The sequence below is a fragment of the Scyliorhinus canicula genome, chromosome 4 (assembly GCF_902713615.1).
Source record: "Scyliorhinus canicula chromosome 4, sScyCan1.1, whole genome shotgun sequence".
Taxonomy (NCBI): Eukaryota; Metazoa; Chordata; class Chondrichthyes; order Carcharhiniformes; family Scyliorhinidae; genus Scyliorhinus; species Scyliorhinus canicula.
In genome coordinates, this window is record NC_052149.1 from 135,154,834 (window position 1) to 135,177,736 (window position 22,903).

The window sequence follows — 22,903 nt, forward strand, 5'->3', positions numbered from 1 at the left end:
CCAGATTAGCAAGATGGGAGGTGCGGAAGAATCGTTTGTCCACGGAGTTATGATCTGGAATGCACTGGCTCAAAGGGTGAGAGAAGCACGTGCAATAGTAAGCTGGAAAAGAGAATTGGATAAACATTTGGAAAGGAAATCTTTGCAGTGTTACAGAGATAGAGGAGGGAAGTGGGGCCAACGGCACAAGGGGCTGAATGGTCTCCTTCCATCATTCTGTGATTAAAGTACAGACAGAAGCCAAAATCAGAAACCACATTTTCAGGCGGACCATGGCATAGCCGTAATGTCACTGGACTAATAATCCAGAGGCACCGTTTAATGTTCTGGGGACAAGGAGTCAAATACCACAAAGGCAGTTGATATTTAATTAATAAAAATTGGAATTGAAAACCAAGATCATTAATCATGGTGATGCCATCAATGGCCGTAAAAAATGATCTAGTTCACTGATATCCTTCTACCTGATCTGAACTACACATGACTCCAGATCCACAGCAACATGGTAACTGTCCTATGAAATTGGAGTGGCAACAGATGCTTGCTTTGCCAGTGATGCCCACATCCCAATAAGGAATAAATTGGTGAGGCGATATCTGCCTCTGATAGATAGACATGGGTACCAGCCTCCCCGAACAGGCGCTGGAATGTGGCGACGAGGGGCTTTTTACAGTAACTTAATTTGAAGCTTACTTGTGACAATAAGCGATTTTCATTTTCTTTTTCAAATTTAACCTTTAGGGCCAAGCAAAATACAAATCCCAACAGATTGGCAGCCCAGTCTCTCGCTAGCCCCACCCTGCCCAAACATGGAAAAGAAAATCGGCCAAGATGTAGAAGGGACTACTGAATCACTATCCTCTGCTTCGTACACACTGCGGGAGGTCACATTGAACTCCAGTGGGTAGAACATAAGAATCCTGCCATCTCAGAGAGAGGGGACACAAAGGCAACCACACGATGCAAAATCTTGTGAGATGGTGATTCAGTCACTTTCCGAAGGAATAGTGGGAATTCTTCTTTGAACAAGTGAACCTTTGGCTCCGTGTTGCCATTGAATCCCGAACATGAAAATTAAATCCTGAATTGGCACATTTTATAGAGAATGATAAATATTTTTCACAATTTAGACCGCACTTCAAAAATATTGCGTGAAGTACCTTGAAATGTTTAAACATGATTATGCCCCATAAAATGCAAACTGCAATTAAAGTTCAACTTAGGTGCTATCTGGGGGAACTGGGTTCCGCCTCTCGGGGAGTATATATTGACCTTGGAGGGAATGTAGCGTAAATTCACCAGAATGTTACCAAAGCTGAAAAGGTTAAATTCTGAGGTTTTACAGACATGACTGGCAGTCCCAGAATAGAGAGGATTCATGGGTGACTAATTAATTTCGCTGAGAAAAGAAAAAAATTATTACTTGCATTTATGTAACACCTTTCATGACCTCGGGATATCCCAGAGCATTTTATAGTCAATTAAATAATTTGGAAATGTAGTCACTGTTGCAATGTAGGATGTCTTAGAGTCTTAGAATTTTACAGCACCGAAAGAGGCCCTTCAGCCCATCGGGTCTACCTGACCATCAAGCACTGAACTATTCGAATGCCATTTTCCAGCACTTGGTCCGTAGCCTTGTATATGCAATGACTTTTCAAGTGCTAATCTAAATGTGTCTTAAATGTTGTGAGGTTTCCTGCCTCTACCACCCTTTCAGGCACAGGAAGAAGTCTTACAACACCAGGTTAAAGTCCAACAGGTTTGTTTCAAACACTGGCTTTCGGAGCACTGATCCTTCCTCAGGTGAGGAAGGAGCAGTGCTCCGAAAGCTAGTGTTTGAAACAAACCTGTTGGACTTTAACCTGGTGTTGTAAGACTTCTTACTGTGCTCACCCCAGTCCAACGCCGGCATCTCCACATCATGGCTACCCTTTCAGGCAGTGAGTTCCAGATTCCAACCACCCTCTGGGTAAAAACGTTTTTTCCTCACATCTCCGCTGAACCTCTTGCCCATTACCTTAAACCTATGCCCCTGGTTAGTGACCCCCTCCACTAAGCAGAAAAGTTCCTTCCTATCCACCCTATCTGTGTCCCTCATAATTTTATACATCTCAATCGAGTCCCCACTCAGCCTTCTCTGCTCCAGGGAAAACAACCCCAGTCTCTTGTTGTTTCTGTCCTGTTCAGATACTTTTGATCTTACTCAAAGGTTTTACCAAGGTGTCTTTCAATAGCAAGGAGAACAAAGGACATCCGCAAATACAAGTTCAACAATCTTTATGAAACATACAATTAACCCGTAAATTAACCCAAAATATATAATACTAGAAACATAAAAGTGTAAGATTATTAAAGAATTTGATAGGGTAAATAGCGAGGAACTGCTGGAAAGTGGTACGGAACAAGGAAGAACGTCCTCTGAAAATTAGAGCCAGGCTTTTTGGAGTGATGTCAGGAAGCCGAGTCATAGAACCATAGATTTCCTAGAGTGCAGAGGTAGGCCATTCAGCCCATCGAGTCTGCATCGACCTTCTGAAAGAGCACCCTACCTCGGACCTATCCTTGTAACCCCACCTAACATGCACATCCATGAACACTAAGGGCAATTTAGCATGGCCAATCCACCTAATTTGCATATCTTGGGACTCTGGGAGCACCTAGAGCAAACCCACGCAGACACGTGGAGAACGTACAAACTGCAGAGTCACCCAAAGCTAGGACTGAACTCGAGTCCCTGGCACTGAGGCAGAAGTGCTAACCACTGTGCCACCCAGAAACGCTATTGGAACTCTTGCCCCACCAACCCCAACAACGTCTAAGGCTAAGTCAATTGAAAGTTTTCATTTTAGATCGATTTTTATGAGGCCAAGGGATGAGGAGTGACAGAATTAAGGTGGTAGATAGAGTTGAGATACATATCATCGAACTGAAAGCCAGTACCCACTTGAGTGGCTGAATGGCCTCCTCCTGTTCCTACCTTCTTATTGATTCTACTTTGTCTTATTCATTTTTCATGAACAACAGTTCTTATCAAACACTGATGGTTAAGACTCTGGCATTGAATCGCCATCATTTGTACACCAGCTATTCAACAAGGGCAAGGAACTTATTTAGGAGATTGAAAGCCCAGACTTAAACAGGGTGTTTGCTTTTCTTTTTATAAGTTCATAAGTTTATAAAATATAGGAGCAGAATTAGGCCATTTGGCCTATTGTGTTTTCTCCGCCATTCGATCTCATCCTTGCCTTAGCTCCACCGTCCTGTCCATTCTCCATAACCCTTCAACCCATTACCAATTAAAAATCTGTCTAACTCCTCAAATTTACTCACTGTCCCTGCATCGACCACACTCTGGGGTAGCGAATTCCACAGATTCACAACCCTTTGGGAGACATAGTTTCCCCTCAACTCAGTTTTAAATTTGCTACCACTTATCCCAAGACCTCTCATTTTAGAATGCCCCACAAGAGGAAGTATCCACTCCACGTCTACTTTATTCATACCTTTTAACATCTTGTATACCTCAATTTGATCTCCCCTCATTCTTCTAAACTCTAGGGAGTATCGGCCTAAACTGTTCTATCTCTCTTCATACGACAAACCCCTCATCTCTGGAATCAATCTAGTGAACCTCTGAACTGCCTCCAATGCCACAATATCCTTCCTCAAATAAGGGGACCAAAACTGTGCACAATTCTCCAGGTGTGGTCTCATCAATGCATTGTAAAGTTGCAACAGCACTTCCTTACTTTATACTCTATTCCTTTAGCTATAAATGCTAAAATAAATGAGAGTAACTTGTTCGCAGCACATGCCCAAGATGGATAACCTGTTACTTAAGGTGGCAGCTGTAATCCTGTAACTGATGTGTGGCCCCTTCCAATTGGCCATTGTGATGGTTGCAACATTTTAAACAGCTAGGCATCTGCTACAATTTTTTAACCAAAAGACGACTGCCAGAAATACAGTCAGCACCTCCCCATCATAAATGCGTACTTTCTAAGTCAAACATTTCCCATGTGAACATTAATGCTCCTATATTGAAACTTTTTATTAACACGGCAATTAACTATGTTTGGTATGGTGTCAAGTGTTCATACTGTTATGACAGCCTGGGCTAGTGTGCGGTCAATTCCAGCCCCACATGGCCCAGAGTCACAACACAAGTGAATTAACCAATAATTCTGACAAAAATACCCAAATTCTTTGGCCCTTGGCTGTCCAATAATCAGTCACCAGGTTTGTAAATGTAAACACAATTACTGTTTATTTAGAATAAGAACTATAATGTAATATGCAGTAAATATAACTGGTTATCAACAAGCTAATACCTAATATCCACTTTAACTCCCCCCCCCCCCCCACCTCCTATAGACACACACACACAACAGGCACAGTGGGGCGGAAAGGGGTAAAAATCATAAGTAGAGGGAAAAAGAGTCTTTGTTTCAGGTTATGGTCTTTAGCACACTTTCTTCACAGCAAGCTTGCAGATTAAATACTTTGTTTACAGCCTGTAATGATCTTCTTTGTAGATTCATTCAGTCAGGTTTTCTGTAGTCTAGAAATGCATTATTTACAGCTTTCCTTCACATCAAACTTTGCTTTCAGTTTGTGGTTTATCTTTAGGCCTCTGTAGTCTCAGGAATTAAATCCCCACAGGCTTTCTGGAGAGACAGACAACCCTGACAGTAGCCTTCTGAAGTGAGTTAGCTGGTTCTGTACTTTGCTTGAACAGCCTGTAGTGTTTCTCCTGTACGTAGATTCCACCAGGCTCTCTGCCAGTTCAGAAACACAGCCTTTCTGGAGAAAATCGGAGAGGAGAGGATAGGAGGTCCTTCCTCAGGGCTGCCAGGAATCAAACTGAAACCAAACTGAAACCTGAGACTCTGAAAAGTATTCCAGTGGAATCGGATCCAATCACCACCTGTTACCGGGCAGTGCACAAACAATTTGGGCCAATCAGTCAAACCGAGTCCCAACCCATCTCTCTGTCACTGATGCCGGCCAGTCTGCAGTTTCTGTTTCATAATAATAATGATAATCTTTTATTATCACAAGTAGGCTTATATTAACACTGCAATGAAGTACTGTGAAAAGCCCCTGGTCGCCACATTTCAGCGCCTGTTCAGGTAATGAGCCGGCACGGGAATTGAACCCGCGCTGCCGGCCTTGTTCTGCATTACAAACCTGCTGCCTAGCCCACTGAGCTAAGCCAGCTCTTCATTCAGCACAGCCTTCCGGATTGTTTCTGCTTGAATGGTTTCTTGCCTTAAAGTCAGATGTCCATTAATCAGCGATTGATCAAAAATGTAGTAGCCAAAATAAAAGTAAGGGTAAATGAGGGAATAAACAGGGAACAAACCCAAAGGACCCTTACAATACAGATACAATATTGGTCAGAAAATATGCCCACAAAATCCACACTCTCGGGCAGCACATTCCAGACCCTAACCACTCACCGTGTGAATCTGCCTCCTCCACACTCTCAGGCAGTGCATTCCTGACCCTAACCACTCACTGTGTGAATTTGCCTCCTCCACACTCTCAGGCAGTGCATTCCTGACCCTAACCACTCACTGTGTGAATCTGCCTCCTCCACACTCTCAGACAGTGCATTCCTCACCCTAACCACTCACTGTGTGAATCTGCCTCCTCCACACTCTCAGACAGTGCATTCCTCACCCTAACCACTCACTGTGTGAATCTGCCTCCTCCACACTCTCAGACAGTGCATTCCTCACCCTAACCACTCACTGTGTGAATCTGCCTCCTCCACACTCTCAGACAGTGCATTCCTGACCCTAACCACTCACTGGGTGAATCTGCCTCCTCCACACTCTCAGACAGTGCATTCCTGACCGTAACTATTCACCGTGTGAAAATGATTTTCCTCCTGTTGCTCTTGCTTCTTTCACCAATGAATTTAAATTTGAGCCTCTCGCTTTCGATCCTTCCACCAGTGGGAACAATTTCTCCCTCTCTACTCTGTCCAGACTCCTCACGATTTTGGAAACCTCCATCAAATCTCCTCTCTGCCTTCTCTTCTCCAAGGAAAACAGTCTCATCCTCTCTATTCTATCTTCACTCCTGAAATTCCTCATCCCTGGAACCATTCACATGAATTTCTTCTGCACTCCCTCAATATCTTCACTTCCTTCCAAAAGTGCAGCTCTCAGAACTGGATGCAGTATTTCAGCTTAGACCAAACTAATGTCTTATACAAGTTCAAAATAACCACGGTGTATTCTATGCCCCTATTAATAAAGCCTAGGATACTGTATGTTTTATTAACTGCTCTCTGAATCTGTTCTGCTGCCTGCAATGATTTATGCAGACATATACCCAGGTTCCTCTGCACCCCCGTTAAAGATGTACCCCCTATTTTACACTGTCTCTCCATGTTCTTTCTTACAAAAATAATATATGCAACATAATTTAGTTTAACCCTTAATTTCAGCGTTCCTTACCTTCCTGACTTATTGTACTGAGGAAAAATACATTGTTGCAAAATAAGTAATTGGGACTGTCTCCATGGAAGTGTTGGTGCTGAGATCCAGGATGTAGACTCTATTGTAGATACTGAAGTTGTTTTATCCAATTCTCCTTCAGATTTTGCTCAGAGACCTTTACCTCGACCGGTTGACTCCGCTTTGAATGCCAACACATTCCCATACAGAACTCCCCGACCTGGACCAAAGCCCAGTTTCTCAGGAGGCAACCAACTACCACTTATCAATCCAGAAAGGTATATCTCCCAGCGGAGCGACTACATGTGACCAGTATCCATGCCCAGAGTATTGGAGAAAATAGACTTGTGGTTTCTTTTTACTCTTTCATGAAGTGTGGGCTTCGCTGGCTCGGCCAGCATTTATTGACCATTCCTAGTTGACCTTGAGAAGGTAGTGGTAGGCTGCTTTCTTGATCGCTGCAGTACATGGGGTGTAGATACACTCACAGTGCTGTTAGGGAAGAAGTTTCAGGATTTTGACCCAATGACAGTGAAGGAATGGCGATATATTTCCAAGTCAGGATGGTGAGTGATGAGGAAGGGAACAACCAGATGGTGGTGTTCCCCTGGTATCTGTTGCCCTTGTCCTCCTAGAGGTTCTAGTGGCCGTGGGATGGAAGATGCTGTCTAAGGAACCTTAGTGAGTTCCTGCAGTGCATCTTGGAGATGGTACACATGGCTGCCACTGTTCGTTTGTGGTGGTAGGAGTAAGTGGTGGTAGATGGGGTGCCATCCACGTGAGCTACTTTATCCCGGATGGTGTCGAGTTTCTTAAGTGTTGTTTGAGCTGCACTCATCCAGGCAAATGGAGAGTATTCCATCACACTCCTGACTTGTGCCTTGTAGATGATGGGCAGGTTTTGGGGAGTCAGGAGATGAATTACTGTCCACAGAATTCCCAGGGCACGATCCAACGGCTACCCTGCGGCAGAAAAACAGCTCACCGCGGTGCAGCATGGCTGTTGAAAGCCGGGAGACCCCGCTCCTGGGACCTACCCGGCTTGCCACATGAATCTCGCGCGATGTTGCGACATGAATTCCGCTCACAATGAGCGGGATCACCTTTTAGTAAATCTGCATATTAGCGCGAGGCAGCAAGCCTCACTCTAATGTGCAGAATCCAAAGGCTTTTGGATTCAACCCCTTCGCCTCAGAGACCTCTGGCGAGTACTATTCAACACTGGTACCCACAAACTCTCCCAGGGGATCGGAGGCCCCAGCTGCATGTCCTTTGGGCAGGGTATTTCCCTGCACTGCTGGTGCCACCTGGGTGCCAGCCTGGCACTCAGCTGGCATGGGCCCTGTCAGGGTGCCAGGTTGGCATTTTTTGTGCGGGTGAAATCGGGCTGGGACTGGCCGGCGTGGGTCATGGGGGTTGCTGGGGACCCTCTCGTATTGCGTTTGGGCTGTGGGGGGTGGTCAGGGTTTGTTTCGGTGGCCTCAGAGATCGGGACGCCATTTAAAAATGGCGACCCAATCTCGCGCTGCAATGCGGAGTTCCGGTGAGCGGAGCCTCCCACTGTGCAAGACAGCGCTATGTGTGGCCTCAGCCGCACATTCCCCGTTCAGGCCCCTTATTCAACGCAAGTCGCATTCAATAGCCATGTGTTTCTCAGCACTTTGTTCCCTTTTGGGAGAATCGCGTCGCAGTCTCTGAGCTGCTCTTGTAGCCATGGTATTTATATAGCTAGTCCGGTCAATTTCTGGTCATTCGTAACCCCCAAGATGTTGATAGTGGGGGATTATGGTAATGCCATTGAATGTCAAGGGGTGATGGTTAGATCCTCTCTCCTTGGTGAGGGTCATTACTGGCACTTTTGTGGCGCGGATGTTATTTGCCACTTGTCAGCCCAAGCCTGGATATTGTCCAGGTTTGGACACGGATTGCTTCATTATCTGAGGAGTCACGAATGGTACTGAACATTGTGCAGTCATCAGTGAACATCCCCACTTCTGGCCTTATGTTGGAAGGAAGATCATTGATGAAACAGCTGGAACTGGTTGGGCCTAGGACACTACCCTGAGGAACTCCTGGGACTAAGATGACCTCCAGCCAGCACACCTATCTTTCTTTGTGCCAGGGATGATCAGCAGTCCCGTCCTAAAAACAAAACTCCCAAGAACAATGATGTGTTATGTTGCCAACTCTGGCTGGACATATTCTTGGAGGTGTCATCATATGACTTTGTGCCACCAGCCAACCCACCAATCGAGCACCTTTCCCTTCACCCCCATATTCAATAATTTTATTCAACAAAAGCAGAAAACACTGGACAATCTCAGCAGGTCTGACAGTGTCGGTAGAGAGAGAAGTCTGGATGACTCTTTGTCAAAGCTCCCTTCTCTCTCTACAGATGCTGTTAGACTGTCTGTCGAGTGACCTGAGTCACGGAACATAAGAACATAAGAACATAAGAACTAGGAGCAGGAGTAGGCCATCTGGCCCCTCGAGCCTGCTCCGCCATTCAATGAGATCATGGCTGATCTTTTGTGGACTCAGCTCCACTTTCCGGCCCGAACACCATAACCCTTAATCCCTTTATTCTTCAAAAAACTATCTATCTTTACCTTAAAAACATGTAATGAAGGAGCCTCAACTGCTTCACTGGGCAAGGAATTCCATAGATTCACAACCCTTTGGGTGAAGAAGTTCCTCCTAAACTCAGTTCTAAATCTACTTCCCCTTATTTTGAGGCTATGCCCCCTAGTTCTGCTGTCACCCGCCAGTGGAAACAACCTGCCCGCATCTATCCTATCTATTCCCTTCATAATTTTAAATGTTTCTATAAGATCCCCCCTCATCCTTCTAAATTCCAACGAGTACAGTCCCAGTCTACTCAACCTCTCCTCATAATCCAACCCCTTCAGCTCTGGGATTAACCTAGTGAATCTCCTTTTCCCTTTGAACCAGTTAAGTTTGAACCCAAACTTGGATTGTCCAGTATTTTCTGTTTTTGTTGCAGATTCCAGCATCTGCAGTAATTTGCTTTCATCATTTTATTAACTGATCGACAAAAATTATTAGAGAAATTGAAGAAAACAATCTTTTGTTGAATGCTGTATCTGAATTAGGTCCTGACTTATTTGAAACCGTGTCCTTTAATATTAAAGCCAGAAGACTTCAGGACACTCCTGGAGGGTTGGGAACCCAAGAAACCAGTGAAATAGGATGTGTGGTTTTCATTAAGCTCGCATTGCCTCCATTAAAGAATGCAATTTAGGACTTCCATTGGCGACATGTAAGGAATAGTCGCACACGAGGAGGCTCCCGCCAGATGGGCCAGTATAGCTCACTTGGCTGGGCAGCTGGTTTGTGGTGCACAGTAAGACCAGCAGCGTGTGTTCATATTCCTGTACCGGCTGAAGTTATTCATGAAGACCACACCTTCTCAACCTTGCAACTTGCCTGAGATGTGGTGATCCTCGGGTTAAATCGCCAACAGTCAGCTCTCCCCCTCAAAGGGGAAAGCAGCCTGTGGTCATTTGGGAATATGGCACCTTTACTTTATTAGTAGCCCTTTTCACCCAGTTTTTGGGGCGTGTTTTGGTTCAAACTTAACTGGTTCAAAGGGATAAGGTTCCATGACTCGGGTCGCTTGACAGACAGTCAAGATGCTTACAGGCATCTTGGCAGCAGGATTTATGAAACAGCGGCAGGCTGTCTCCGAGGAGCTTCACAATTCAGTAGAAGTGGCCCGAGCTCCCATTCGGTTGGCGCTGGCGAAGACGGGTGAAACAGTAATGGCGTTACAGGGTGTGGAGGCGGCTCTCTTGAAGCAGAGTGATCAGGTTGTCTCCTTGGAGGCTGAGATGGCAAAGTTGGCCGGTGATAATAAAACACCGAGGGCCAAGGTGGAGGATCTGGAGAATTACTCCAGGAGATAGATCTTTCAAATTGTAGGGCTGCAGCGGGAGTGGATGGCCCACAACCGACGGATTACATCTCAAAGATGTTCGGGAAAATGGTGGGGAGGATGGAGGAGCCCCTCCAGAGCTGGATCAAGCCTACTGGTCACTAAGGCAGAAGCTTCATTCCGATGAGTCGCCACAAGCAATCATTGAGAGGTTCCACAGTTATCAGGAGAAGGAACGAGTCCTGAGGTGGGCGAAGGATCACCAAGACTACATATTAGAGGGCTACACCATCGAGCTCTATCAAGATATGGGAGCAGAACTGGCTAAAATGTGGGTGGCGTTTAACCGGAATGTGGCAACTAGGGGCTTTTCACAGTAACTTCATTTGAAGCCTACTTGTGACAATAAGCGATTTTCATTTCATTTCATTTCAAGTCCAAGGCTGCGTTGTATAAAAGTGGAGTTTGGTTTGGATTGATATACCTTGCACACCTTTGAGTGATTTATGATACGAAGGACTACTATTTCAATGCGCCGGGGGATGCCTTTGTTGGGAAGCATGGGCTGGGGAGAGTTAATTGTAATTTGTATGAGGTCTTTGTATTATTGGGGGGGGGGGGGGGGGGGGGGGGCATGTGGTTATGGGGACTTCTGAGGTTTTTATCTCTTTTTCGGTTTGTCCCCATTTTTCTTCCCAAATCACTCTTTGCTAGAGTCAATAAGACGATAGCTTCATTCATTTGAGTGGGCAAGACCCCGAGGACTCGTAGGGCGTTTTAGACATTTATGGCCAGATTCTGTCGACAGAGTAGGCTTCATTGGATGAGATGAAGTGGGAGGTGAATTGGGTCCAGTTTTTGATGGGGGGACTGTGGAGTGAGGCCTTTCACAGGGTCCATTCAACCTCCTCCTGTGCTAGGCTCAGCTTGATTCAGTTCCAGGTGGTGCACAGGACACATCTGTTTATTCTCGGGGGTGGAGGATAGGTGCGAACTTTGTTCTCGTGGGGCAGGCGAATCAACGCCATATGTTCCGTGTGTGACCTAAATTTGAAAGCTTCTGGGTCTCTTTAATACCATGTCAGGGATTCTTGATATTGAGCTGGAGCCTAGTCAGCTGGAGGCCGTTTTCTTGGTTTCCGACCTGCAAGTGCTTCAGACAGGGGGTGAAGATCGTTGATAATCTGGAGGTGCGTTCTGCTGGGGTGAAGATCTCCTACTCCACCCAGTGCTCGGCCTGGCTGGGTGTCCTAATGGAGTTCCTATATCAGGAGAAGGTCAAGTACATCATTAGAGGGTTGGTAGAATGATTCTACTCAAAATGGCAGTCATTCATTTCCTTTTTCAAAGAGTTAGTCGCAGTGAGCTGTTAATGTTTGTTATATTTTGAAGGGTTACGGGGCTACGGTGGTGTGGGTATAGGTTGGAGGTATGGGCTTGGGTAGGGTGCCCTTTCCAAAGGCTGGTGCAGACTCGATGGGCCAAATGGCTTCCTTCTGCACTGTAATTCTATGATTTTAATTGTGATACCCGTGCATTGTACCTTGTTGTATTTATTGGGCGCGATTCTTCGAGCCCCGCGCCGGGCAGGTGAATCGCCGCATCCGCACTCCGACGCCGGCGCATGATTCTCAGAGGTGTTGAGAATCAGCGCCATTTGCGCCGCTGCATTTGGCGCAGCGCCGGCCGCAGGCCACTGGACTATCTCCACCCCGGGTGGGCCGAGCGGTCGCGCGGAAAAAGCAGAGTCCCGCCGGCGCAGTTCACCCCTGGTCGCTGCCGGCGGGAACTCTGCGCGAAGGTTCGGGGGCGGCCTGTGGGGCGGGGGAAAGCGTTCCTTCACCGGGACCTCCGATGGGGTCTGTCCCGCGATTGGGGCCCACTGATCGGCGAGCCGGCCTCTCTTTCCCCCCCCCCCCCACCCCCGGGCCCACTTTGTTGCACGGCCGGCCCCTGAACCCCCATGCCATGTTGGGTCATGGCCGGCGGGCTGAAGAAGTCCCCCGCGCATGCGCAGGTTGGCGTGACCCAACTGCGCATGCGCGGGTTGGCGCGGTGCCCATTTGGCACTGGGAAGGAAGGCTGGAGCGGCATGAACCGCTCCAGCGCTGTGCTGGCCCCCTGTGGGGGACAGAATTGGTCGTCCCCGTGCCCGTTCCGTGCCATCGTGAAACGCGGCGGTGTGAACACTTCGTCTCCATTTTGGAGAATCGCTCCCGTTGTTTATGTGGATTTATTTTTGTTATAATGAAAAAATTCTCCAATAAAAATATATTTAAAAAAAGAATGAAATCTAGACAGGCATGGTCCAATCAGTCCTGCAGAAAGAAACAAGGAAGACTTATTATAGAAACCGTCTTCTCGGTTGGTGTCGAATTTCTTAAGTGTTGTTGGAGCTGCACTTATCCAGGTAAGTGGAGAGTATCCATCACACTCGTCACTTGTGCCTTGGAGATGGTGGACAGACTTTGGGGAGTCAGGAGATGAGTTACTTGCCGTAGGATTCCTATCCTTTCACTGCTCTGGTACCCACAGTTTTTAATATGGCTCATCCAGTTCCAAGGGCAGCACGGTAGCATTGTGGATAGCACAATTGCTTCTCGCTCCAGGGTCCCAGGTTCGATTCCGACTTGGGTCACTGTCTGTGGGGAGTCTGCACATCCTCCCCGTATGTGCGTGGGTTTCCTCCGGGTGCTCCGGTTTCCTCCCACAGTCCAAAGATGTGCAGGTTAGGTGGATTGGCCATGATAAAATTAGTGTCCAAAATTGCCCTTCGTGTTGGGTGGGGTTACTGGGTTATGGGGATAGGGTGGAGGTGTTGACCTTGGGTAGGGTGCTCTTGCCAAGAGCCGGTGCAGACTCGATGGGCTGAATGGCCTCCTTCTGCACTGTAAATTCTATGATTTCTGGTCAATGGTAACACCCAGGATGTTGATATCAGGGGATTCAGCGATGGTAATGCCATTGAATGTCAAGGGGGTAATGGTTGGATTGCCTGGCCCTTGCATGGCATAAATGTTATTTGCCACTTGTCAACCCAAGGCTGGATATGATGATTGAGAGTAGACTGATGGGTTTGAAATTATCCTGTTTTTGTGTACAGGATATCCCTGCGCAATTTTCCACATTGCTGTGTAGATGCCAGTGTTGTAGCTGTACTGGAACAGCTTGGTTTGGGGTGCGGCCGGTTCTGGAGCATAGGTCTTCAGGACTATTGCCAGAATATTGTCAGAGTCACAGCCTTTATAGTATCCAGTGCCTTCAGCTGATTTTTGATACCATGTGGAGTGAATCGAATTGGCTGAAGACTGACATCCATGATGCTGGGGTCTTCCGGAGGAGGCCAAAATGGATCATCCACTCGGCACTTCTGGCTGAAGATGGTTTCAAATCCTTCAGCCTTATCTTTTGCACTGATGTGCTGGGCTCCTCCATCATTGAGAATGGGGACATGTGTTGAGCCTCTTCCTCCTGTGAGTTGTTTAATTTCCCACCACCATTCTTGGCAGGATGTGGCAGGACTGCAGAGCTTAGATCTGATCCATTGATTGTGAGATCGCTTAGTTCTATCAGATGTTGCCTCCACTTTTTCACACGCAAATAATCCTGGGTTGTAGCTTCAGGTTGGCATCTCACTGTTAGCTATGTAAATGTATGTGAATGGTTCAGAAAATGTTAATTTTGTTAAGTTTCTATTCTTTCATAAAATCACAGTAAATATATCACTTTCCCCTGTTACCCATTCTTGGTTGCTGATGAGGCTCTTTCAGTAAAAATAATCCCACTCTGGGGATTTTATGGAATCAATTATGTGTGTCTACACCTGTGTGTGTGTGTCTTTGTGTACATGTACCTGAATGTGAGTCTGTGTCTCTGTGTATGTGTACCTATGTGCGTGGATGTATGTTTGTGTGTATATGTGAATGTATGTGTCTATGTGTGTCTGTTTATCTGAATGAGTATGTACACGTGTGTTCATATATGTGTGTATGTGCATATGTGCATGGGCGTGTACTTGTGTGCGCGTTTGAGTGTATATGTGTGTGTGTGTATATGGATAGTCTGTATATGTCTGTGTGCATGTGTGTATGTGTATGTATGGTTGTGTGCATGTATGAATGTGTATCTGTGCACATGTGTATGTATGAATGCATGTGTGCATGTGTGTATGAAAGTGTGTATGTGCATGTATATATACGCGTGTGTGTATATATAGGCGTGTGTGTATATGTGTGTCTCTAGCGCTTATTCATCTCCTGGTGGAGGTAACTTTAGTTCTAAAACCTACTAGTACACAGTTAATCTTTAATCCTTTTAAACATTCTCTCTTATACACATTATCATGTTTGTTTTTTATTGCTATCTTATTAACACCCTATTTAATTTATTTTTTCTCCCATTATGACCAGTCTTTCACCAAGCGGATCCTTGCCGCCACGTTTTCAACAAGGTACAAAGCTGTTTGTCATCTTCTCATTCACTTATGTAAAATTTTCTTGTCAAGAAAACTGTTGAGAATTTATTCAGTGCAGTACTTGGGTGACATCATTAATACGACTGTAGTGACCCTGAGGTTGTGAAAGACATCATAAATGCAAGTTATTTCTCATCAGTTCCACAGACTCTTGGATTTAAAATGGAGTTTGGTTTAAATGGATTATTCAAGAACTTTGATATCTATTTGAGATCAACTTCATTCTCATTTTAGGGCAGCACGGTGGCCTAGTGGTTAGCACAACCGCCTCACAGCGCTGAGGTCCCAGGTTCGATCCCGGCTCAGGGTCACTGTCCGTGTGGAGTTTGCACATTCTCCCCGTGCCTGCGTGGGTTTCGCCCCCACAACCCAAAAATGTGCAGAGTAGGTGGATTGGCCACGCTAAATTGCCCCTTAATTGGAAAAAATAATTGGGTAATCTAAATTTATTTAAAAAAAACTTCATTCTCATTTGGACTGTGTTGTTGGGCGGAGCCGAAATCCAACATGTAGAGAAAGCATTTGATTAGGAAGGCAAATGGAATGTTGCAAGGGAAAGGATTATAAAAGTAGAGAAGTATCACTGCAGCTATACAGGGCCTTGGTGAGACCACATTTGGAATACTTTGTGCCGTTTTGGTTTCCTTATTTGAAAAAAATGTACAATTGCACAGTTCGGAGAAGGTTAATTTGACTCATGCCTGGGATGGAGGGATTATTTTATGAAGAATGGCTGAATGCTTCTCATTAGAGGAATGAGAGGTAGAATTGACAGTGCAGAAGGAGGCCATTCGCCCATCGAGTTTGCACTGGCACTAAGGTGATCTTATTATTTGAATTATTCTCCTACCAACAAAAGCCCCGGAAATAATAGTATGAGGAGCTGCTCTCAGTGGCGTGGCAACAACAACTTGCATTTATAGAGCACTTGATTGCTATCCATCACCTTGCTGAGACTCCAATGGATTGCAGAATCAGGCTTACTTGTAATGCCCCTTGTGACCAAATAATCAATTAATGTTGTCATGTTAATTATGAGTAATAACCATTCAGAGGTGTTTTTTGAGGCTGCCAAGGAAGGTGTGCTAGCTGAAAGCCACCACTGTCAGCAGGGGGGTGGAAAACAAGTGAGAAGGAAATGTCACATTGTGGCAAAGTGGTAATGTCACTGGGCTCATATGAAAAGCTAGTCTCAGTAATGGGGACCATTGTTGATTGCTGTAAAATCCCATTTGGTTCTGTTAGGAAGGGAATCTGCTGTCCTTACCTGTTCCGGTCTCCTTGTGACTCTGGACCCACAGCACTCTGATGACTCTTATCTGCCTTCTGAGATGGTGTAACAAGCTACTTAGTTCAAGACAAATTAGGGATTGGTAACAAATACTGGCCATTCCAGTGACACCCACATACCCTGGAAGATTATTTTTAAAACCACATCAACAAAGCTTTATGAGAAAACCAGAGTGATGTCAATCTAGTTCAGGGAAATGGCCTTTTTGTATTTGTTCTGGGATTCGCTGGCTAGACCAGCATTTATTGCACATTCCTAATTGCCCTTCAGAAGGTAGTGGTAAGCCGCCGCCTTGAACCGCTGCAGTCCATAGAGTGTAGTTCACCCACAATGCTGTTTGGAGGGAATGCCAGGATTTTGACCCAGCGGCAGTGAAGGAACAGCGATATGTTCTTGGCCTTCCAGATGGTAGCAGTCACAGGTTTGGAAGGAACCTTGGGGAGTTGCTGCAGTGCATCTTGTCGAGAGTTGCACTATGGAATTAGCAAGTCGAACTGCCAATAGTTCAGTGATCTCTCAACGTGCCTCTTCTACCTTGTAACAGCTCCAGAATAAGGTGCTTTAAAAGGAAACGGAATGAACACAAATGGCTACCAAACATTATCATTCCCACTCCCACCTACCACAAAATTATACAGAATTCAAAAGTATGATTAAAAATACCTCCATGAACACAGCTCGAATGTCAGCTGGAGTGTCCAAGTCAGAACAGCATATTAGGAAGGATGTCAATACCTTGGAGAGGCTACAGAGGAGATTTACCAGAATGGTTCCAAGGATGAAGGGTGTCAATAATGTAGGGGAAACTGGAGAAGGAAGGCTTGTTTTACCTCGAACTGAGAAGATTAGGAGAGAGGTGTTGAAAATTATGAAGAGGAAATAAGGAGGAACATTCCCTGGACAGGAGCTTTGGTAACTGGAGAACATGGATTTATAGTCATAACATAGAATTGTATAGAACACACAGCACAGAAACAGGCCATTCAGCCCATCCAGTTCCACAGCAGCCTCTTACTGCCTCCCACATCCCAGCCAACTAACATGTCCTTCTAAACCGGCATCCCTCTTATATTTTAGCTCTCCTTTAAATGCATCAATATATTCACAATTGACAAAATGAAGCAGAGGGACAGGAGTAGAATTGTTTGTGGCAGTGATATTGTTATCAGGAACGCACTGTCTTAGAGGGCTAGTGGAACTTTCAAATGGATGTTGATGCTGAAAAAGAAAACCTTTGCGTTGCTGTGGGGTAAGAGCAGGTGAGTGGGGATAACCGGATAGATTTCTAAAGAGAAACAGAACAGACGCTATGTGCTGAATGGCCTCCTTTTGTGCTGTATGACACCATGAAAATCCCACTTGAGCAGGGGTGTGGTGTGTGTCTGCTTAACATTTGTCCTGCAATGTTGCCTTCATAATGAGATGAGCTGACTATGCTTTGTATGCACAGAGACCATGCAATCTTTCACAAGAGGTCCCAGTGAATCCAGACCTCCGCTGCCTTTACCAGTTAATAAAGGACGACCAATACTGCCAGCACCACAAGATCAGGTATGGAAACACTGCAGCATCTTCATGTGCGTGACCGTGTAGTTTTTACAGTTATTATATTCCCTCCAAATAGCAGCAAAAACCTTTTATTGTCTGCACCCAGCTGCGGAATTGAAGCTGACAGGCTCACTGATGGGGGTTTGAATGACTTGTTAAACTGAGGCCTTGCCTGAATGCAAAAGATCCAATGACACAAAGAAGAGATGATGTGGAGATGCCGGCGTTGGAATGGGGTGAGCACAGTAAGAAGTCTTATAACACCAGGTTAAAGTCCAACATGTTTGTTTCAAACACTAGCTTTCGGAGCACTGCTCACCTGAGGAAGGAACAGTGCTCCGAAAGCTAGTGTTTGAAACAAACATGTTGGACTTTAACCTGGTGTTGTAAGACCTCTTACAAAGAAGAGGGGGGGGGGGGTTATCCCCCATTCTTTTTATGGGTGTCACTGGCAAGGCCAGCATTTGTTACCCATCCCTAATTTCCCGTTGAACTGAATGGTTTGTTAGGCCAGTTAAGAGGGCAATTAAGACTCATCTATGTCACTAAGGGTCCGGAATCGCATGTGTTTTGTTACCTGTAGAGATGGTAATCTGTGCTACTCAACTCAGTTACATTAGACGTTCTGGAAGGAGGCTAGACATCGTCCAGAAGTTTGATAGAAAGTTTATTGAGCAACACAACTTAAATAACTGTGTGAGCTCTTACTTAAAGAACTGCACTAGTAAACAAGGTTACAACTTTTCTATGCTCTGCAACTAGGCCTGGCCACACTAGCAGCCCTGAGCTAAATTTCTGTTCCTGTTCTCCTTACAGTCACATCAGCCAAAGAGAGGGGGAGGGCTTTCTGCGTCTCACTTTTATACATGCCAGTGCTGCCCCCTGATGGTCTTTCCATTACCCATCAGCCCCTTCTGTGCATACCCATGTAAGGATTACTACACCCCCCCCTTCTCACTTTTTTTTTCATAGTTGCAGAGCTGTAACTAAAAACAACATTCAAACACAGTTAGTTCCATGCACAAATACAGAACAGAGCAATGATTGTATCAGTCCATGTTCACAAGTTCAGACGGTTGGGTGCACATCTGATTCGGGTAGACCTCCTGAGTGGGCATGGAGACCCAGAGGTTTTTATGTCCATTCGGGCACCCACTGCTGGAGTCCCAGGATGTTGCATGACAGAGCCCTGCAGATCCAACGTCGGAAATACAGGTTGATGAGGTGGAGCCTTCAGCAGGTCTCGCCAATTGCGTCGAAACAGTATTCCATCAGCAGACTTCACAACGCAAGATCGTGGGGATACTTGGCGGAGGACCATCGCCATGTTAGACCAACCCCAAGCCGGGTGTCGCAACCTAACCCTGTCGTTGATCGCTGACGGATGCAGTACTTTTACCTGCCGGTCATAGTGCTGCTTTTGTCCCTGATGTTGGTGACGCATCTTGTCCAGGACTGGCGAGTGATCGGGATTGGTGAAGTGTAACGCCGGAAGCGTTGTCCGCACATCTCGATTGAAGAGCATTTGAGCCGGTAACAACCCAGAGCCCAAAGGCGACGAACGGTATGACAAGAGGGCCAAGTGTATGTCGGACTTCGAGTCAGCGGCCTTGCTGATCAGTTGCTTATTAATGTGGACACCTTTCTCCACCCTGCCATTCGATTGAGGAAAGTGTGGACTCGACGTCACATGCTTGAAGTTGTACTGTTTTGCGAATTCCAACCACTCCCAGCTGGCAAAGCAAGGACCATTGTCGGACATGACCGTCCGTGGGATCCATGCCTCGAGAAGGTTTCTTTGCAGGCTTTGAGAACCAATGCTGATGTGATATCCTGGAGTTTCAGTACTTCCGGAAAGTTGGGGTAATAATCAATGAGAAGAACATAGTTTCGACCCATGGAATGAAACAAGTCAATACCAACTTTGTCCCACGGTAGGGTAGCCATCTCATGCTGCTTTAGTGGCTCCTTGCATTGTGCCGGTCGATGTTTTTGACATGTGTCACATGTGAGCACCATCTTAGTTATGTCCTCGTTTATCCCAGGCCAATACACGGATTGCCGTCCTCTCCTTTTGCACTTTACGGCACCAAGGTGCCCCTCATGAATCCTGCGGAGCATGTCCGCCCGGAGCGCCAGTGGAATGACTGTTCTGTCATTCCGCAGTATGATGCCATCCACCACAGACAGTTCAGTTTGGACGTTTTGGAACTGTTGGGCACCGCTCTCTTGGCCAGCCATGCTGAAGGTTGTGCATGACTTGTGTGGTAGTCCCCACTGTTGTATTGTATATATCACATACGTGAGATGTAATACGGTAAGGCTCCTGTACTACAGGTACAGGGGTAGATCCCTACCTGCTGGCTCTGCCCAGTAGGCGGAGTATAAATGTGTGGGCTCTCTGCGCTGCAGCCATTTCGGCAGCAGCTGCGGGAGGCTCCACATCTCTGTGAAATAAAGCCTCGATTACTCTCTACTCTCGTCTCGTCGTAATTGATAGTGCATCAATATATTACGCAGAGATTTTACAACGATGCATCTCCGCATCAAGCCTGATCGCCTGCAGCTGCACCCTCAAGCAGATAACGCCGCGTCGGCCTTCGCACATTGGCTAGCTTACTTAGAGGCATACAATGGATCTGCGACAGAACCACTCTCAGAGGCACAGAAGCTCCAGATCCTGTACACGCAGCTGAGCTCCGATATCTTTCCCCTCATCCAGGATGCGCCTACCTACGCTGAGGCCATGGTGCTACAGAAGGAGAACTACGCTCAGCAGACCAACAAAATCTACGCCAGGCACCTCCTGTCCATGCGGCATCAACTCCCTGGTGAGTCTGTGGAAGATTTCTGGTGTGCCCTGCACGCCCTGGCGAGGGACTGCGATTGCCAGGCCGTTTCAGCCGTTGAACATTCTGAACTTCTAATTAGAGACGCTTTCATTACGGGCATAGGGTCAGCTTACATCCGCCTGCGCCTCTGAGAAGGGGCTACCCTCGACCTCGCGGCGACCAAGAAACTCGCGATCTCACTCGGTCGCCTCCCGCAATGTACAAGCTTACGCCCCCGACCGCATGGCCCACCCCTTCTGGGCATCATGGACCCCGCCAGCGAACACCCCATCATGGACCCCGCCATCGTGGACCCCACCAGCGACCATCCCCAGCCAACCCCAGGCCTGCACCGCGCGACAGCCAACCAACCCCGGGGGACCCAAGTGCTACTTCTGTGGACAGACGAAACACCCCGGGCAGCGCTGCCCAGCACGGAGCGGGAAGAAAGGACATTTCGCTGCTGTGTGCCAGGCCCGCTCGATCGCCGCTATTGTCCCTGCACCTCCCACGTATGACCCGGGGGCGCCACCAACTTCTTCGCCTCACAACACATGCGGCCCTTGGGCGCCGCCATCTTGCCTGCCTCAGGACACGTGCGGCCTGTGGGTGCCACTATCTTTAACGATGCCCGCCACTTGCGCCCCATGGGCGCCGCCATCTTCCCCGCCCTAGGACCCCTGCTCGTCGGGCACCTCATCGGGCCGCTCATCGCCTGCAACCGCCACCAACCAGCCTGGGGCCTTCCAACACCAGCCGCGTCTCGCCTCAATCACGATCGACCAGTCCCGACCGCACAACCTCGCGACCGCGCCGACGACAGTGAAGATCGATGGGCACGAGTCATCATGCCTTCTGGACTCTGGGAGCACTGAGAGCTTCATCCACCTCGATACGGCAAGGCGCTGCTCCCTCACGGTACACCCCATGAACCAGAAAATCTCACTGGCCTCCGGATCCCACTCCGTGGCAATCCGGGGGTACTGCACCGCCACCCTCACCGTCCAGGGCGTAGAGTTCAATGGCTTCCGGCTCTACGTCCTACCCAACCTCTCTGCTGCCTTGCTACTCGACCTGGACTTCTAGTGCAACCTCCAGAGCCTAACCCTGATATTTGGCGGACCCCTACCACCCCTGACTGTCTGCGGTCTCACGACCCTTAAGGTCAACCCGCTTTCTCTGTTTGCGAACCTCACCCCTGATTACAAACCTGTCGCCACCAGGAGCAGACGGTACAGCGCCCAGGACAGGACCTTCATCAGGTCTGAGGTCCAGCGGCTGCTACGGGAAAGTATTATCGAGGCCAGCAACAGCCTGGAGAGCTCAAGTGGTAGTTGTGAAAACTGGGGAGAAAAACAGGATGGTCGTTGACTACAGTCAGACCATCAATCGGTACACGCAGCTCGACGCATACCCCCTCCCACGCATATCTGATATGGTCAATCAGATTGCACAATACCGGGTCTTCTCAACAGTGGACCTAAAATCTGCCTACCACCAGCTCCCCATTCGCAAGGCGGACCGCCCGTACACAGTGTTTGAAGCGGACGGCTGCCTTTACCACTTCCTTAGGGTTCCATTCGGCATCACTAATGGGGTCTCGGTCTTCCAACGGGAGATGGACCGAATGGTTGACAGGTACGGACTGCGGGCCACTTTCCCATACCTGGATAACGTCACCATCTGCGGCCACGACCAGCAGGACCACGACGCTAACCTTTCCAAATTCCTCCACACCACCAAACTCCTCAACCTAACTTACAACAAGGAGAAGTGCGTGTTCAGCACTAGCCGATTAGCCATCCTCGACTATGTGGTTCAAAATGGAGTTCTAGGGCCCGACCCCGATCGCATGCGCCCCCTCGTGGAACTCCCTCTCCCCCACTGCCCAACACCCTCAAACGATGCCTGGGGTTCTTCTCGTACTACGCCCAGTGGGTCCCAAACTATGTGGACAAGGCCCGCCCACTCATTCACTCCACCGCTTTCCCACTGACGGCCGAGGCTCACTGGGCCTTCAACCGTATCAAGGCCGACATCGCCAAGGCCGCGATGCACGCGATCGACGAGACGCTCCCCTTCCAAGTCGAGAGCGATGCATCAGACGTCGCTCTGGCCGCCACCCTCAACCAGGCAGGCAGGCCCGTGGCATTCTTTTCACGCACCCTCCACGCCTTTGAAATTCGACACTCCTCCGTCGAGAAAGGGTCGCCCTGTAGGCGGCTCCCACTAACAGATCAGTCGCAGGCAGGCACTGTTCTACTTGATTAAAGCCACAGTTTACTTCTACGCCTGGTTTCGTGTGAATTGATGGTTGCATCAATTTAATCAACTATAACGCCACTATGGAATCAGACCTCAAACTTGACAAACTGGAACTCGATCCGCAGG

General features: G+C 47.5%; 1 protein-coding gene across 1 annotated transcript in view; it reads left to right on the top strand.

Moving 5' to 3' along the window:
- LOC119965024 (lymphocyte cytosolic protein 2-like) overlaps positions 1-22,903 on the top strand; it is a 220,454-nt gene that overhangs the window by 179,662 nt on the left and 17,889 nt on the right. Inside the window, exons 16-18 of the mRNA XM_038795232.1 lie at positions 6,616-6,751; positions 14,778-14,818; positions 17,584-17,684. Of these exons, the coding sequence (XP_038651160.1) occupies positions 6,616-6,751; positions 14,778-14,818; positions 17,584-17,684 (278 nt within the window). The remainder of the gene's footprint in view (positions 1-6,615; positions 6,752-14,777; positions 14,819-17,583; positions 17,685-22,903) is intronic.